This window comes from Pelodiscus sinensis, chromosome 12, assembly GCF_052426305.1.
Source record: "Pelodiscus sinensis isolate ZL-2025 chromosome 12, ASM5242630v1, whole genome shotgun sequence".
NCBI classification, from domain to species: domain Eukaryota; kingdom Metazoa; phylum Chordata; order Testudines; family Trionychidae; genus Pelodiscus; species Pelodiscus sinensis.
The window spans coordinates 15,881,520-15,898,675 of record NC_143063.1 but is presented as its reverse complement, the minus strand read 5'-3'; the positions used below and the strand labels follow the sequence as shown (position 1 = coordinate 15,898,675).

The 17,156-nt window shown below is 48.0% G+C and overlaps 1 protein-coding gene across 10 annotated transcripts; it reads left to right on the top strand.

The window, feature by feature from the left end:
- Window positions 1–1,211: 1,211 nt before the first annotated feature.
- IRX6 (iroquois homeobox 6) lies at window positions 1,212–7,793 on the top strand. Of its 10 annotated transcripts, none has more exons than XM_089781453.1 (8): window positions 1,730–1,798; window positions 2,827–3,084; window positions 3,435–3,544; window positions 4,080–4,387; window positions 4,746–5,363; window positions 5,746–5,859; window positions 6,255–6,286; window positions 6,541–7,793. In XM_089781453.1, exons 1-6 carry the CDS (start codon window positions 1,754–1,756, stop codon window positions 5,856–5,858), a joined length of 1,452 nt encoding a protein of 483 aa, XP_089637579.1. In that variant the 5' UTR covers window positions 1,730–1,753; the 3' UTR covers window position 5,859; window positions 6,255–6,286; window positions 6,541–7,793. The 10 variants fall into 10 exon arrangements, with proteins under 10 accessions (XP_014428042.2, XP_089637579.1, XP_089637576.1 ...); XM_089781450.1 differs by having other exon boundaries at window positions 6,538–7,793; XM_014572556.4 differs by lacking the exon at window positions 6,255–6,286 and having other exon boundaries at window positions 1,212–1,798; window positions 4,743–5,363; window positions 6,538–7,793.
- The last annotated feature ends 9,363 nt before the right edge of the window (window positions 7,794–17,156 follow it).

The window sequence follows — 17,156 nt, the reverse complement described above, 5'->3', positions numbered from 1 at the left end:
CAATGAGAAAATAAATCTATCCCCTCTCCCTCCCCGGAATTTGTCAAATTGGTGGCTCACAGGGACACGGAACCTCGTCCCCCACCGCTCTTCATGCACAAGATATCAGATCCGGTCAGAGAGTGCGGGACCATTATTCCTGTCGAGGGAGGGGCAATTGGCCTTAAAATGTAGTGTATTTTCTCTTGGAGAGAAATCATCTGCCGGGCAGTTGCGGTAGTACACGACCTGAAAACCTCCTGATTCCCCTGCCCCTCCCTCCAAGATCTCACCTCAAAGGCAAATTTGCAATGTGTAAGTTGCTGGTTAAACAAGGGCATTTCCATTTGTTAATTGATGCAATTACGCCTTAGTGGTAATGGGCAGGCTGGTCTCCAGGCAGCCATCAATCACCCTCCCATTGACCTGTCAAAGCTCCCCCTCCCCCTTCCCCTCCATTCATTCCTATTGGGACCGTTTCAGGATCTAATAGAGAAAAATGGATCCCCTGCTCATCATTACTTAGTGAGGGACCCTTGGGCCAGGGAGCGGGCTAGCTCGAGCCAGAGGAAAGACATCTCCGGGCGCTCTTCGCCTCCCTGCTTGCTGATCATGCTGTTGTCTTTTCAGCCCCCCTTTCCCTCCCGCATGTGTCAGTCCCACCTCATTTATGGAGTCCAGGCGTCTGTCCCTCTCCTGCAAGCTGCAGGCGCCTTGAGCAGATTTTTTTTTTTTTGCCCCCTTCCACTCAGGGCCACTGCAAAGGGCAAGAGGATGAATTTATGTGGATTTCCGCCTTTGCAGCACGAATAACGGACTCGGATGCAGAAATTAGGGCTGGGGAACAGACAACCCCAGATGAGCATAAAGGGGGGGGGCAGGGAGATGGAATAATTAGCACAGAGGCAGACACATATTAGAGAACTTGTTCAAGAGTCAGGTACATTTGCTGATCCCCCTGGCAGACAGACTGGAGCAGCATGGTTAACTCCTGTGTACCGCATCATCCCCCTACCCCCACCCCGCACTACTTGCAAACGCCATTTCTTCCCCTTTTTCTTTCTTTGATGCTCCAGGGCTGGGGGGGGGGCGGTCTGTCTGGGGGAGAGAAGCGAAACGGTCCGTGTTACACTTTAGTGCTTGGAATAAGTTTTTTTTCTTTACCCCCCCCCCTCCCCCGCTCAAGTTTCAAAATCAAAATCGGGCTGGGGTTCTAACGCGAGCGGGCGAGAGCCCAACCGCACAGCCTTTCAGGTCCCTGCCTTTGACGTGCATCACAGCACAACATTAAAACAACATGGAACAAGTGTTGAGTGCAGCTGAGATGTTCGCGATGATTGGCAAAGATTGTTATAGCCTTGCCGGTGCTGTCGTTGCGGGATTACTATGACGTCACTTTGATACTCTTCCATGGATGAATGCTAAAGAACTATAGAGCAGAAAATAATACAACAAGCAGGCTCCATATCCCCTCCTTTCTTTTAAACTCCCCTTTTCAGTTAAAGCCTCCATACATTGGGGTGATTTTTCTATATAAACATATACAGTCCTAAGAATGATGGGAGGTGGGGGAAGCCTTCCTTCAGGCTCCATACCTCATGCCTCAGATGCCTGGCTGCTTTTCTTAAATGCAACCATCTATAATTGAAGGGTGGGGGGGAAGCCCTACGTGGAAGTGTGTATGTGAGAAGGTACAGCTTGAAGCGGGGGGTTTAGTTACAATCGATCTGGGGGGGGAGGAATATTGCTTATGGTTCAAAAATAAGGAGCAGCTATGTCCTTCTCTCAGTTTGGATACCCTTACAGCACCACTTCGCAGGTAAGAGAAGAGAGCACTCACTTTTCATCAGATTCCGCTGCTGCATTCCAGATGTCTTGTTCCCTTCCCCCACCCCCTTGCGAGAGTCTGTTTAAAGGGCACATCTGGAGGCTTTTTAAAAAGTGTGTTCGCTCTGTGTGTGTGTGTGTGTGTCGCTTGTGTTATTCCAGGATTTTGAAAAAAAAAATAACAACAACGCTCAGTTTACAGGGCAGGGAACCAACCAGACCTGTCACTGCTCTGTTTTAAGGGCAAAAAAATTCTAGGTGCAGCTGATTTACAAATCTGTATTGATCTATAACCTATGTTACTCACTTAAAGCTTTCATTGAGAGGCGCAGCGTAAGGCATTGGCTTTTGCAGGCGCTTTTCTGTGTGGTGTTAGCCTCGCAGGCTGGTTGTTGTGCACCTATATAGGAAGTATTTGGCCAGAGCCTTTGTTTGCCGGTTCATATTATTATATATTGTTATTGTGTGCTTTATCCGGGCCATGCTCCTCCGTGTTGCCTCTAACTGCCTTTGCTTAGACTGTGTTGGGTTTTGCCGGACGACTTCCAAAAGTGCCCCCCAATGAACTAAATTGCTGCTATACCGTAAATGGATCCATAATTTATTTTAGTTGGATTATTTATACACCGGGATGATCACTGCAAGGTTTTCTTCCCCTTGTTTAGGCAGTTGGCTTCTCCTGTGCCTTTAAACGCAATGGAATCACTTGCCTAGTCCATTGTCAAGTTATCTGTAATCGCAACTTCTTGCCTTTAAAAAACCCGTGTAGGTGACTAAGGTGTAAGGAGTTTTATGCCGATTTTTTCAACATTTCTATGGGAATGGCTTCCGTAAAGTTTTGCCAGTTTTGATTAGTTACCTCCTAGATCACACACGCTTCCCACTCTGTTTATTTCTAATTTCCCTTACTTAGCTGACACGCCTTTGTTTGGAGAAGGCTTCTCCCCCCCATCTCTGTATTCTTGGGGGGGGGGGGCAGCGCGTAAAATAATCGCCTTGACCATCCTTTCCTCTCCACAGTTTTTTGTGTCTGCCAGCCCCAGTACGACTTGCTGTGAAACTGCCTCCAGATCGGTGTCGGATGTTTCCTCGGGATCTGCCCAAGCAGCTACTATTTGCTGTCCCTCTTACGAAAACAGGCTGCTGGCCAGCACTCGGACGGAGCTCAATGCAGCTCTGGGGATGTACAGCTCTCCCTATTCAGCAGCCGCCGCGAGTCAGGGCTATGCCAACTACCTTCCTTACAGTGCAGACCCACCAGCTCTTTACACCACACTGGTGAGTAGAAGCCCAAAGAGCAAGCTTGGTCCAGTGTCCGGGAGCTTTTATTCTAGTGCTGCCTCTGGGCACGGGGGAGGGGAGGGGAGCAAGGGGGGCAGCTAACCTGCAACAGGCGACAAACTTGTGCTCTAGGACTTGAGGGAGGAGGCAGAGTGAGAGAGGAGAAAAGAGCAAAAGTAGTAAGACAGCTGCACCGTCCTTCTGCTGTAAAAGCAGCCGCGGGGCCCGTCAGGACAGCAGGGGCAGCAAATGATTAGAATGCAGGGTGATTAATTCAGAAAAGTGGAGGAATTTCCTATTTTAACACCTTCAATTTTAACGTCAAAAGCTGCTGCTTTCCCTTCCAGACGCCTCAGTATGAAATTAAGGATGGCACCAGCAGTTTGCATTCGGGAATCGCTCAGCCTGCTGCCTTCTACCCCTACGATCATTCCTTAGGGCAGTACCAGTACGACAGGTAAAACCCCTTTGATCTTCTGCGAATAGCATTAATATCCCTCTGCGATGCAGCAACAGACATCAAAAAACCCCGGGATTTTCTAGCTGACAACTGTTATACAAAGAATCTAAGCAACCGGCTAACAGCAGTCATCTAAAATAAAACTTTGCCGCTAATCTCATTGGTAATTGCAGTGGTAATCAAGTCCTAGGAAAAGGCAAATTGGATTAGCAACATCTGCTGCTAAAGTGGTGACACGTGGTACTCAGTATTAAAACTGGGTGTAGCCGTCTGCTAATGACCTCCCAACACAGGGTGAACTGGAACCGGGACGTGATCTCAACTTAATTACGCCCTCTCCTTCCCTTGTCCTCTTTGTACCGGGAATAAAGGCACCAGTGGTCTTTGAAAATAGCAAATAGCTCATTCTAGCCAATACAAACGGGGGAGGTTGTATTTGTTTACCTTGGGTAGCTTACTAGTAAATTTAATTTTGTTCCACTTCCGCATGTTCCCCTTCAGTGATATTTCTTCTTTAAATATTTCATGGCAGGTATGGGACAGTGGATTTCAGTGGCTCAGCCAGGCGTAAAAATGCCACTCGAGAGACAACCACCACCCTCAAGACCTGGCTGTACGAGCACAGAAAAAACCCTTATCCCACCAAAGGGGAAAAAATCATGCTGGCTATCATCACCAAAATGACACTGACCCAAGTGTCTACTTGGTTTGCTAACGCCAGACGGAGACTCAAGAAAGAAAACAAAATGACCTGGTCTCCCAAGAACAAAGCAGGGGAGGAGAGAAAGGAGGAAGGCAAAAGGGAGGAAGAGGAATATGGCACAGAAAATGAAGGCAAAGGTAGGGGCGGGAAAGGCCATCGAGGACAAGTGACTTTGAATTGGCTTGGGCTGGCTATTCTGGTGGGATACATTGATTTCTTTTTCTTGATAGCAAAGCTTTCACTAGGAGGGTGTTTAAAGAACAAGACAGGAGACAGATCCTCCCCTCAAAGACACCGTAGCACACTCCAACGCTGTAGGAAGTTGCATTAAAAGTCACTAGGTAACAGGCTCTACAAAGCATCCCTACAGACACAAATTGACTCTCGGGGATTTACATCTCGCCTTGCACGCACACGTGCACGGTTCTTATGTCCTTTCACTAGATCACTAATATATTTGTTCCCCCCCCCCCCGCTCCTTTATTCTAAAAGCAGATCAGAAAAGCTTCAAGGAAGAAAAGGACCTGAGGCTGAGTGACTTGGACGACTTGGACGAGGATGAGGCAGACAAGACAGAAAGTGACCGGAAGAATGCACACCAGGCGGCGTCCAGCGCCAGCGCTGCTGCGGCCGAGTCTGAGAAAAGTGACTGCAGCATGACCCCACCCATCAATTTTCACGCTCTCCCCTGTAACAGACCCGTGCCGGGGCCAGGAGGAGACTTCTTAGAGATCGTGGGGCAAAGGGCAGCCCACGTGGTGGGCACCATTAGTCAAGGGCGGCAATACGACACCACAGACAAGCCCCGAATCTGGTCGTTAGCTCACACAGCAGGTGCCAATGTTCTCGTGGGCCCCCCGGCCGCTCAGCAAAGGACAGCGAGCCCGGGCTGTGTGCTGGGCAGAGGAAGGCACCCGGTGTCTGGACACAGCCCGGAGGCGAGACCCCTCCCGAGTCTCCGAACCCAGCCCACAGCTGACGGGGCGTTCGAAGAACGGCCACAGCCCACCAAGATTTTTAGAAACTCCACTTTCAACCTGCAGTCAATACAGCTAAGCTGTGCTTCCTATCCCGTGCTGGGGGAGACGTGCCCGTATTCTTCAGGCGCTGAAGGTACTTCCATATTTCTCTTCATCCTGATGGGGGGAACGGACCTGCACGGGAAACACGCAGCTAATCCTAAACATATGACCTCCTTTCCCATTAAAGCTTCTGTTTCCGTTCCAACACGTTTACAACACTGATCACATGAAAAACAAACCGTTCTTCTTGCTAACGGAGCTGGGTACTGGTCCTGATTATTGTCTGCGACACTGTAAACTTATTCTAGTACAACAAGCCCCTGGCTGGGGTGAGGGAGTGGGGCATGGGCAGGCCGAAAGAGGCTTGAAATGATTTCAGAAAGCAGGAAAGCCTTTCGGCGTAGGTCAGACAAAGCAAATGTACGTTGTGAAGCGTCAACATTTCTTATAAAAATGGTTGTGTCTATACGCAGGGTTTGGGAGAAGTGTGAAACCCAACCAAGGAGCCATAGATCTCAGTGAAGGTTGTGTAGTGCAGCATAAAGATAAACTGAGAACAGCTTTTAGGCCAGTGCTGAAGAGGTGAGGTAGGTGTCTAACTTTCCTGCACACTAAACCATTTTATGGGCTCCTCACTAGGATAGTAAATATGAAATATATGCTAGGGCCAATCCCTCCTATGTTTTGTAGTGGATACTGTTTCCCTTTCAAAGTATTATAAAGAGATTATACAAAACCACAGGATCCCCTTAACTAGCCTAACTTCGTGTGTGCATCTGACTGATGTGGCCTATTAAAACAGCCCGACTCTAACAAACTACGTGAGTTTATTGGTGTGCTTAGGAGTTGAGAGGTTATTACATCTTCTGACACCTTTGTGGGAGAGAGAGGAGAGACGTTGGCTACAGCGAGTTTGGCGGAGAGGATGGACGGGGAGAGGATAAGAACAAAGAAATAATAGTATCTGTGTTCTGCTTTCCAGGGAAATGTCTCCCAGGACCAGCAACTATTCTAGTAAGTTAGTTTAAAATGTCATGTGAGCACACACAGATAATGGGGTCCAAATCTGTCTTTTCGGCAAGCAAGTTGCCCCGAGACATTTACTGTTCCTTCTCTCTCCCACCCCAATGTTGCACCTAAGTTTAGTTTTGCAAGGGACTCCATAATTTAAATCCGACACATTGAGATGTTTTCATAGCCTGCTAAGGCACGGGGCGCTTGACGAGTGCCAGTGAGCTTTTTAATCACTTTTCTTTCCTTCTCAGCAGGTTAGCCCAGCACTTTTGGGAGACTGAGTATCTAAAGTTCTTGGCTTGAAAAATCTTCCGCCAACAATGTTGATCTCTGCGCCTTGAAAGCGTTACATATGACTTGCGGCTTCCCTTCTTCCATGAGGAAGCGATCATAACTTATGCACAACTTGCTTTAAAAATGGATGAGACTCACCTTCTTTCCCCCCTCCCCCAAGGAAAGAGAGCGGAGGAACTGTCATAAATTATAGACCTCGTCTCATGCACTGGATCATTGTAGTTTCGCACAAGTTTACAAAAGAGTTCTCCATGCCCGCCACCCCACCTCTGTCACTCCAAGTTTGAACCAACCCGCTTCGAGAACCATCGTGGTCAATGTGCAACTTCGTAATTTTGTAATATACCTGTGATTAGCGTGGTTAAGAGACCAGTCTTCTACTTTAAAGACATTGTCTTTAAAAACAACAGACAACCAAGCCTACATTCCCTTTCATTCCTTCTCCCTCCCCCTTTCTTCCTCTGGTAAAGTATGTTTGTAAATCCTATGGTCTCTATTGTTCTGATGAGCCAAAAGACGGGGTGTTGCAAAAGAAATTCGACGGGCAGTTTATTTTCTGTCATTGTATATTGCTGAACGTATTTTTAAGAGTCTAATTAAAATCAATCAGCTGACGGTGAGAGAGCCGTCTTCCAAACTTGAGGAAGTTATGTCTGAGCTGCTCAAAGGTCTGACAAATAGGAAAAATGAGGGATTTCTCTCCCCCCGTGTGTTGGCTTTGCCCTGTTTTTTGAAATATCCGCCCCTCCTCCCAGACGTGCATGCTGGGGGAAAATGTTGGGTGCCCCTACCACTTTAAAGTCTAGCAAGTGGTCTGGCGTGGCAAAGTAGGACATTGTTAGCGGTCATCACCATAATTCAGTTAAAAGAGCAGTGCTGAACTTTACAAGGCAGACAAGAAAGGGAAACTGCATCGCTGCATTATTTCTGTTTAATTAAAAGTGTCATCAAACACTTTGTGTTCAGACTAATAAACCACGCAGGGATGAGGAAAGAATGTTCCTTTGTTCCCTGTCTCTAGAAGCAGTGGCAATAATTTAAATTAATAACTGTGGTAATTAAGAGGTCATCTATAGATCAACCCGATACTAGCTATTTCCAAGTTCACCGAGGTCAATATTTACATTAAGTCATTTGTGGTCAATAGAGTCCAATGAATTCTGCCTTAATAAATCAGGGAAATCAATCTTGAATATCGAGTAGAGTTCGGTATGTTTACCAAAGGCTACTAAGACAAGTGGGACTGCTCAGGGGAGCGCCTACATGTTGTCACGGAGGAGTGAAGTGTTTTACCGGAATGAGGAACTGAAGATCAATGGGAAGAGATCAAGAGGAGGGATTGGAGGTGGTTGGTGTGACACTCCCACGCTGTAGGGTGGGGTTGTGTCTGTGATGATGTAGGTGTTTTCCCTCTTTAGTGGCAGTTTCACACTTGGACAGTAGGACAACTGGGCTAAGTAACTATGATATACACACACTAGATGTTTGAGTTAATCATGCCTTCTGAGCATGAAACACGCAAAAGAAACAAAAAATGTTGTGTACGATCTCTATATATTCTCACACACCGATTTTAATGTGCAAAATGTATGTCCTGTTTTCTTTTTATTGTACATATTCCAAAAGTGCATATATTTTAATGTATTTCCCGTTATTTATAAAAATCTCCGCTCTTCTGCTGAAAAGCAGCGCGGAGTTTTGTGATGAAGACCGTAAGTAAAAAAGGTTACCCTCAGTTTCGTGGTCCAATCGCCTCAATCCTTTCTTCGGCCCTGCCGAAGTGAACACGGCCGGGTATGCCCCTTAACGAAGTTTACTTGCAATTTAAACAATCACCCCCGTGGGATTGTAATTGAAGCTATTTCAAGTGGCCTATGCCGAGGCTACCGCCTGGCTCCTGTGAGCGCAACTTCATAGCTCTAATTAGAAGTAACAGACAGCTCATTCTGGACGATTTACTAATCGCACATTAATCTTAATAGGAATTTACTCTCAATATCCATAGAGTTCCTCATTGAGACCGTAATGACCCCTGCAATGCGATCAAACTGCTTCCATTCGCTTTGTAATTGGAGAGGCACCGACAGATCTTGCACCTTTACAGCTCTGCTGCGACTTCTGATTGAAAAATAGAGCGGAGAAATCTTGATTCCCTTGCTTAAGCCACGCAGGACTATTCTATCGCCTCCGTCCCCACTATGGATCTCGGCACCGATTGCCTCTTAAGTTCATTTGTGTGGACCCTGCTTTCGCTACAGGCTTGTCTCTTTCGGACAAACTTTCGCTCTAGCGAGAGATTTTGCATCTCGTGAAAAATGGTGTTTGTTTTGAATGCCAAGGTGGCTCAGAAATCGTTTTTTTTTATGCCCACCATACAACACAATCCACCTGTCCATGGAGGCGCGGTGTGTCGGGGGAGAATCAAAGAATTCGCCGATCGCCCAGGTAGCACGGGCAGAAACCAGCAGAAGAGGGAGGAGTGCATTGCCACTCGCCAGGCATTTTCCAACGTGCTCCCTGGAGGTACAAAGAGGACTTGATCGAGGTTTGTGCTACTCCCACATCCCCCAGGCAGGCTGCTTTTACACTTTCTTGTGCATTCTTGGGGAAACCCCAGCCTCGCAGGAGCAGCAGGCTGTTGCAGTGACCTGCAGCTTAGAGGCAGGGAAATTAAGCTGCGAGAAGATAAACATTATTTCAAGTCGGATTTGAAGGATTAGTGCTTGTAATAAAGAGTATTAGGCCCTTTGGGAGTGTTCTTGCAAGTCGATGTTTTAGTCCCTCCCCTCCCAATTCCAACCGCAGAGAGGACAGGTGTTTTCTGAGCTTGGAAAAGCAGCAGAGGTGCATTTTTGTCCACAATTGGCCCTTTATTCCAAGGCCGGGAGCTTTTTTGAGTCTCATCCTCTCCCTCCGCTAAAAATCTCAGCCTGTTCTCCCGACGGGCTGTTACTTCCAGTCTTTCTAGGCAGCTGTTTCACGCTCGCAGTTACGGAGAGGATTCATGGGGAGGGGGGCACCTCGATAGCTGGCTTTGGCAGCATCCCCTGAGAATATAAACCTATGGACTCCCCAAGGTCTGTCCCTCGGCCCGAGCTGCCTCACCAGCGCCTTCCTCCGAAGGCTGAAGGCCTTTCGCTCACTCGGGGAGGGAACCGGGACAGTCCCCAGGGCCTCGCACATGGCTCTGGCGTTGCGACTGAAAACCGGCCCTCGTTGGAAGTCAGCGGTTGACAGCCCGGACCCGCCACACTCCTCCATCCAGCTGAGAGAAGCGGTGGCCGCTGGGGCTGGCCAGTGTGGACGCTCGGGAGAGAACGAGCGACAGCCAAAGCGAGGGCGCTGCGCAAGGAAGTTGGACCGCCTGGCAAATAGGCTATGGGGTTCCAAGCAGCCCCGATTCCATTGACTTCCTGGCTCCTCTAACTCTGTGTCAAGACGACATGTAACAAACCCCGACAATCCCAGCCACTGGCTGGAGATCTTACGTAACACAGTAGAAGAGACCTAGTTTAGGGGCAAAGCAATCAGCCTCCATCAGTACGTGGGTCCTCGGTACCATACCACGCCCACGTCTTTCTCTTGAGTCCTCTCCAGATTTTGGAAACTCATTTGTACCCCACGAATCTAGACACCTCCATTTCTATCTGGTCGGAAAGATTAGGTCCGGACTGAAGATTAAGGGGTGCTTAAACACGTTGGTATGTTTTAAGGGCAGGAATCGGAGACTGAATTAAGATGACCTGCTGTGAGTCTTAAGATATATATATATATATATATATATATATATATATATATATATATATATATATATATATATATATATATATATATATATATTGCACTTCTTTTTAATAAAAGGTCAAGCGAGCCCGATGCAGATTATGCAGGCAGCTCAGAACTGCCTACAATCTGCCCATCCCGGCAAGATATGTATCGCAAATCTCTCAAAATATAATCTTGGGGAATCATATTCCGAATACTGTTTTGATTAAAAAAATCAGAGCAGGGATTGATGCAGAACTAATATGAAAAGCAGGGAGCACACACCGGAGCGCGCCTTCATATTTAATAAAAAATAACATAATGGGCTCGCCCAGATTTTAAAGGAGCAAATTCAAAGCATTAAGCACGATAATAAACATATACATATTGGATGAGCTTTATTATGAACCAGATTTTTGATAGGAATCAGCATCAGTAAAATGAACTCCATGGATTTTCCTGTCCCACTTGTTCGCTGTGTTGTGGAAACAAAAGATCACAGGAGGTTATTACAACAGAAGAAGAAAGTGGAAGTTGTGTGGCTCAGTCGTACAAGCTACTAAGATCCCTTAGGTCCTGCTGATTTTAATACTGGGGGCGGGAGGGGATCTCAAAATTAGCCAGGATCGGGTCCCTGAAGAACTGTACAGTCCGGGTGTGAGGTGGGAGTGAAGGCAAGCCCAAGCCAGACTGACTTTAGAAGAGCAGCTGGTCGATCTAAAGCCAAACGCAGCATCGAGTGATAGGAACAATGACCAAAGAAATACCTCAGATTTATTTGGCACACAAGGAAAGAAACAGGGAGAGGGGCGAAAAAAATTAGATTCCTTGATTAAAAACCGCTTGCTGAAGGGTTTGTCTGCCAGACGGCGGAGACTCTAGCAGACAGCCTTTTTTACAGGCAAAATAAATGAAAAGCTGCCCTTTGTTCCACAACACTTCGACTCAGGGTACTCTTGTACCCTGGCTACCGCAATATTTATCATGACGTCCCCTACAGACAGCAGCCCGTGACGATTAAGGTGTGGCCACCGTCTACCTGCAGTTATAGTCCTCACTCCAAGGGGCGGCAGGCTGCCATAGGACTGTACCTGTAAGAGATTTAAGTTACATTCACCCCTGCTCATGCTACATAGCAACCAACACCCGTATTACTACGTCGTCTTGAAACGTCATGGACAACCAAGCACTATTGCTCCCCTCTCTAGAAATCTGTGCATCTCACGTTAGCACATTTGATGTGTCCTATGATAATGTCATAGCGTAGATGCTCGAGCCGGTTTGAGGGCTACCAGGAGAAGCCATTACAAGATCACCGAAATAAAAGCTAGTTTAAATATATGGGATAATGTGCTTTCAGTTGATGGCATACAGTGATAGCGAATGTCAGTGTTATCCCTTTCTGTGAGGTACTGTCTGGTGACAAACATCCCCTCCTTGTGCCTGTTTGCGTGACACCTTGTGACACTGTGGGCAATTTGCCTCACCCCTTAGATCAACAGAAAAATGAAGCTGTGACAGACCGACTAAACCAGTACAAAGTTCAGTTGTATGTAAAGGAGAACAGTTTGGCTGTTTAGCTTTCACCTACGCTGCACACTTACAATGCCAAATCTTATTCATGAACAGCCTCCTCCAAACTTAAACAGACCTACCAGCTAAATATTGGATGGAAGCAACATCTCTGAACAGCAACAACCAATCCATAACGTGAAGCCTGCCATTTAAAGGCGTCCAGATTAAAATAACGCTCCAGTGTTTCCCTTCGGCCAGGACAGACATGGTTAGTGCTTTGACAGTAGCTGGCAAGAATCAGGACACCTACAATAAGCAGATCACTTGGGAAGAAGCCACCCCAATGCCTTATTTGGTTCCTTCCTACGCAGAGATCAAGTTCACCGGGGTGTTGGACTCACCCTGCGGAATCACACCACACACCAATAGCTCGGTTTGAAAGCAGATGAAGCCTAGTCTATGAAACCTGCCAGCGCGGGAAGTTACCCTCTGACTAGAGAGTTTCAATACGGTTCAATCACTGTGCGTGGGGGGAAGCCCCACCACTACCCAAGACAATTCTCCTCCGGGAGACACCGAACACAAGAGGCCCCTCGTGACTCTGGGGGACCTTTCCCCGATTGAATGTCCCTTCGTCCTGCCCCGCCCCGCCAGAGCCTGGGTCGTTGCTGAGGAATTTCTCCTGCAGTGGCGCCTCGGCGGGGAAGCCGCCTAGCGAGGAAGCGCCGCAGCCCGCGTGTGACTGGGCTATCTCCCTTGCCAAGATACGCGACGCCCCATCATTTGGCTTTAACATGCTCAGAGGGGGGAATCTCCTCTTATCGCCCCAGCGCCAGGCCCCGGGCGCGGGCTCCGGATGTCCCCCTGCCTTCCAGAACGTCCAGAGTCGATACCATAGTTCACGAGTTTGCAGCCTGTCAGGGCGCATTGTTCCCCAATTAGTGAACACGCCGGTACGAGAGCGGCCCCCCTCGAGGATTAGCTCTCCCCTGGGCCGCGGCCGGAGGGGCCTGGAGCCGTTGATTGATGCGTCCCACGCTGGGTTGGGAAGTGGAGAAAACAGCGTTTGTGCGCTAATGGCTCCGGGTCCCAGCGCGGGCGAGGGCAGGCGGCTGCACACTTCATTACGCGCAGTCAAAGAGCGCGCTGGAATGTGTGCCTGGCTTTGTTCGCGCGGGTCCCCTCTCCACTCGCGGGGCTCCGCAAGCCCCGCTAATGAAGTTTTGTCCAAGATAATTATCGGGTCCAGGGAGCCCGCGATGAAAAGCCGGCTTTGTGCGGCTCCGCAGCCACTTGCCGTGCCCTCTGGGCGACCCAGCCTGCCTGCGCGCTGATACCAGGCAGGGCATCTGACCTGCCAGGGGGCTGCCCCACGACCTACTTCTGCAAACTGCCCAGGGGCCACCTCGCTCTCCCGAGCCGGCCAGGACAGGAGGGCTGCTGCTCTCTCCAGGCCGAGCAGGGCTGGGGGCAGACGGGAAAGACACACGGGGGAGGGGGGAGCGTCTACACTGGGCTTGGTTGTATTTTAATTCGCATTGAGTATTAAGTCCGGGCTTCACAGGTGGTGCCCGGGCTAAACGCCACTAGAAACAGACTTCCATACAGGTGGGATTCACCTCGATGCAATTCGGGGAGGTCAGTCCCGTTTCTCACTCATCCTTGGGGTTAGCCCCGCTAGAGCTAGCCAGGTGGAAACTACAATGCCTTGTCGCCACCCGAAAGGCTGATAAATCCTGCTAGCCCTCAACAATACACAGGTATATCCACAGCCCCTGGGAGTCTACACGTCTACACTGGAGTTTAGTCTGGTTCAGCAGCACTGGAACAATTTGTGTAGTGCCATTGGACCAAACTGTACCCCTTGTAGAGGATGGAAACAACTTCATGCCAGGGGGTGCTGCAGCAACCCTAGTTCCAGCATCCAAGGCCTCTTCCATGTAAAATGCTGCTGGTCAAGTGTAGACAGGAATTGGCAGGTGGGACAATTCTCCTAAAGGATCATAGAACAAGAGAACTGGAAAGGGACCTGGAGAGATCATCAGATCCAGTCCCCTGCCCTCAAGGCAGGGCCAAGCACTGTCTAGATTATCCCTGCTAGAAGCATCAGGCTAGTACAGTGTTTCCCAATTTTATTTGTGCATGGAACCCTTTTAAATTGGAAAGAGTTTTGCAGAACCCCTAATAACAGTCTAATATATGGAGCCAAAAAAGCAGACCACAAATAAGTAAGGATAATAATAAACAAATTCTATACAAGGTCATGAGATCAACATTTAGTTTAATTGTACATATTTAAAAACAAAAATCACATCATATTAATTATTATCTTTTTAATCATAAAATCTTATTGTAATGGAATTTTCTCATGGAAGCCTTATTTTCACTTTGCAGAACCCCGGGGTTCACAGAAAACCATTTGGGAAACACTGGGCTAGTATAACAACGGAAGAATCAGTAGCAATCAATGTGAAGTTTCTTTTGCAAGCGAAAGCAGTACCTTTTTTTCAAGTAGCTGCAGGCCAATTATTGCTATCATGCAGTGGTTCCCAAACTTTTTGGCATCACGCCCCCCTTTTTGATTTTTGAAAAACTCTCACTTCCCTCCCCCCAAAATAGCAGCAAAACTTGTTGATCAAAAAAAAAAAAAAAAAAAAAAGGAACTGAGTGGGGCAGCAAAACTTGATGGGGGGGGGGGGAGGCTGGGTCACCTTGCATCCCCCCTGGAACACACACCCCAGTTTGGGAACCCATGCTCTAATGGTTCTGCTTTCTCTAGCTAGGTGGGGAAAGGCTTTTAATTATATAGAAATGGAAGGCTGTGTTAGCAAAATTAGTTCAACAACTAACACTCACCATCACAGATACAGAGCCAACCTTGGACCAGCTTCACTTCCAACCTGCCAGGCCAGCCCTCATTGCCTAATGGTGACCAGCATCCTAACAGTTAGCTGCACTCTGCAGAGTCAGGGGATAATATTTGGCAAGAGAGACAAAGTAGTGTGTATGTACAAGAAAAGTGAAACAGAGCAAGTATAAGGATAATTGAGTTTGCAGCCTTCAGTGAAAACTGAAGAGCCCAGTTGGCCAACTCAAGAATTGCATTTTTATATTGAAACCCTTGACTCTATTAACAGTGCTGATGGCAAAATTAAACTGAAGGGCTGTCACACACCACAGACTCTGTGGGCTGAGCATGTGGCAGATACCTGAGGCTCCTTCCCTTCCTCCAATTCCCCATCCACTCCCCTAGCTCCACGTGTGTCACCCTCCCATTTTAAGGGCTCTTTACAACTCTCCCCCAACATCAAGGCACCCATACCCCCTTCCCCCATAGCATGGTCTCTGTGTATCCTTCCATACATACTCCAGCCTCAATTCCCACTCTCCATTTCCTCTCCTCGCCTCTAAGGGTGCATTTACACTGCACCATTATTCCGGAATAACAGCTATTATTCCAGAAAAAACAATTTTAGTGTCCACACAGCAGTTGCATTATTTCAAAAGAAAATCGGAAAAAAAAGAGGGATTTTTCCGATGTTGGTAAACCTCATTCCACCAGGAATAATGCCTCTTCCGAAAAAGCTCTTTTGGAGGAGGTTGTGTGTGGATGCTCCACTGCTTCTATGTCTAATTAGGTTCTCATCAGGGCCATTCCAAGTTATTCGTCCCCAGTGCCTTCTGGGGCTCTTAATCAAGATAGCACATCCACATTAGGGGAGCCTGCCTCGGTTTCCCTGTAGTGTGGACACTCTATTTTGAAATAAGATATCATCTGGAAGATATCTTTGGGAATAGCTTTTTCCAAAATAAGCTTGCAGTATAGACTTACCCAAGGTCCCTCCTTTTGTCACTCTGTCTCTACTTCTCCTGATTCTGGATACTTACTTCTACACATGGACCACCTCTGCTTCCTTCATCATCTCCTTCCTTCATCACTACCTCTCCACACATCTCAGTCCCTTCCATGTCCCCACTGTAGCTTCCATCCTTCCACTGTCCCCTTTCTGAGTCTCTATTTCCCTTCCATTGCCACCAACGTCACTTTCCCACACTCCTCTGGGTCCCTGCATCCCCTCCTATTTGCTCCCAGTCCTTTCTGGTCCCTTGCTTTCTTCCCCCTCCACTTCCCTTTCAGGTTCTTGCTATCCCACACTGCTGCCCTATTCCTGTAGTTCCTGCTGCTTCCCCCTTCTGCTCTTGATCCCTCCGCAGGTCCCTAGGACTCCACTTTGCTCTCTCTTCCACAAACTCTCTCTGTAGGATTTTTATTTCTGACAGACAATGCTCCACCCATATGCATAAGTAGCACCTGGAGACAGCAGCAAAATTCCTTTGCCTACACCAACAGGCAGCATGCTTCCCCAATTTCCCTCTCAGGCTTTTCTGGTATTCCTCTTTGCATCAAAATGCAAGAGGGTTATGCCTGCTGATGCCTTGAGCATACCAGAAATGTTGGGATTGAGGAGATGCCATGTTCCAAAGTTATTGTGTTACAAGCTGCATAGTGCCATGGAAGCAAATGTAGATAAACAACAATTTTCAAGTAAGTTAAAACCAGCCAAAAACAAATAACTCCAAAAACAACATCACAGTGAGCTATTGATTCTGATAAGTCCTGCCAAACCCTTCAAAGCTCCAGCTTCATATGCTTACAAACAGACCAGACAGCCACAGTATTGTGTGGACATGTCTGAAAGCTATGTTAATGACAACCTTCCCTGGCAGGCCCATACGTGGGAGGAGGAAAGGGAGGTAGAGGGGGAAAGGGTATAAAAGCACCCCTCATGGTCCCCCAAGTAAGCACGCTCTGGCCAGCCAGGGGAAGGCTGGGGCTGATTTCCCAGCTTACTTGGAGGACCATGGAGGGTGTGGTCCACATTTACAAAACAAGCAAACACCCCCACCCCAGAAATTCCTGCATACGGGCCTGCCTGGTGTTAGCTACACTTGTTAATTCCTCTCAGGTTAGCCTAGGTGGAGTGAGAGTGATCACACTGAGAAATAACACTTGAGATGCACAATGTGATTCGCAGCAGAGAAGACTAAGCCCCTGCTACACCAATCACCCTGGTGCCAGCAGCACTCAAGCTTCAATAGCCAACCCCCATCCCCACATGGGCCAACTACCTCCACCTTAAAACACCTCTTAACTCAGCCATAGGTACGATATGGCCAACGGGCAGAATCCAGCCTGTCAAGCCTCCAGATCTGTCTCATGAGCTACCCTGCCAGGACCCTCAGGCACTGAGTAACCAGCTGCTTTTGAGCAGCCCTGCTCCGCTTTAAGCAATTG

What these genes read in the sequence shown, in the direction of transcription:
- IRX6 (XM_014572556.4), top strand. Translation starts at nt 1,754, where the DNA reads ATGTCCTTCTCTCAGTTTGGATACCCTTACAGCACCACTTCGCAG. An exon ending in CACAGAAAATGAAGGCAAAG is followed by an intron (nt 4,388 to 4,742) that starts GTAGGGGCGGGA and finishes TTATTCTAAAAG; the next exon opens with CAGATCAGAAAAGCTTCAAG. An exon ending in GTATTCTTCAGGCGCTGAAG is followed by an intron (nt 5,364 to 5,745) that starts GTACTTCCATAT and finishes GTCTATACGCAG; the next exon opens with GGTTTGGGAGAAGTGTGAAA.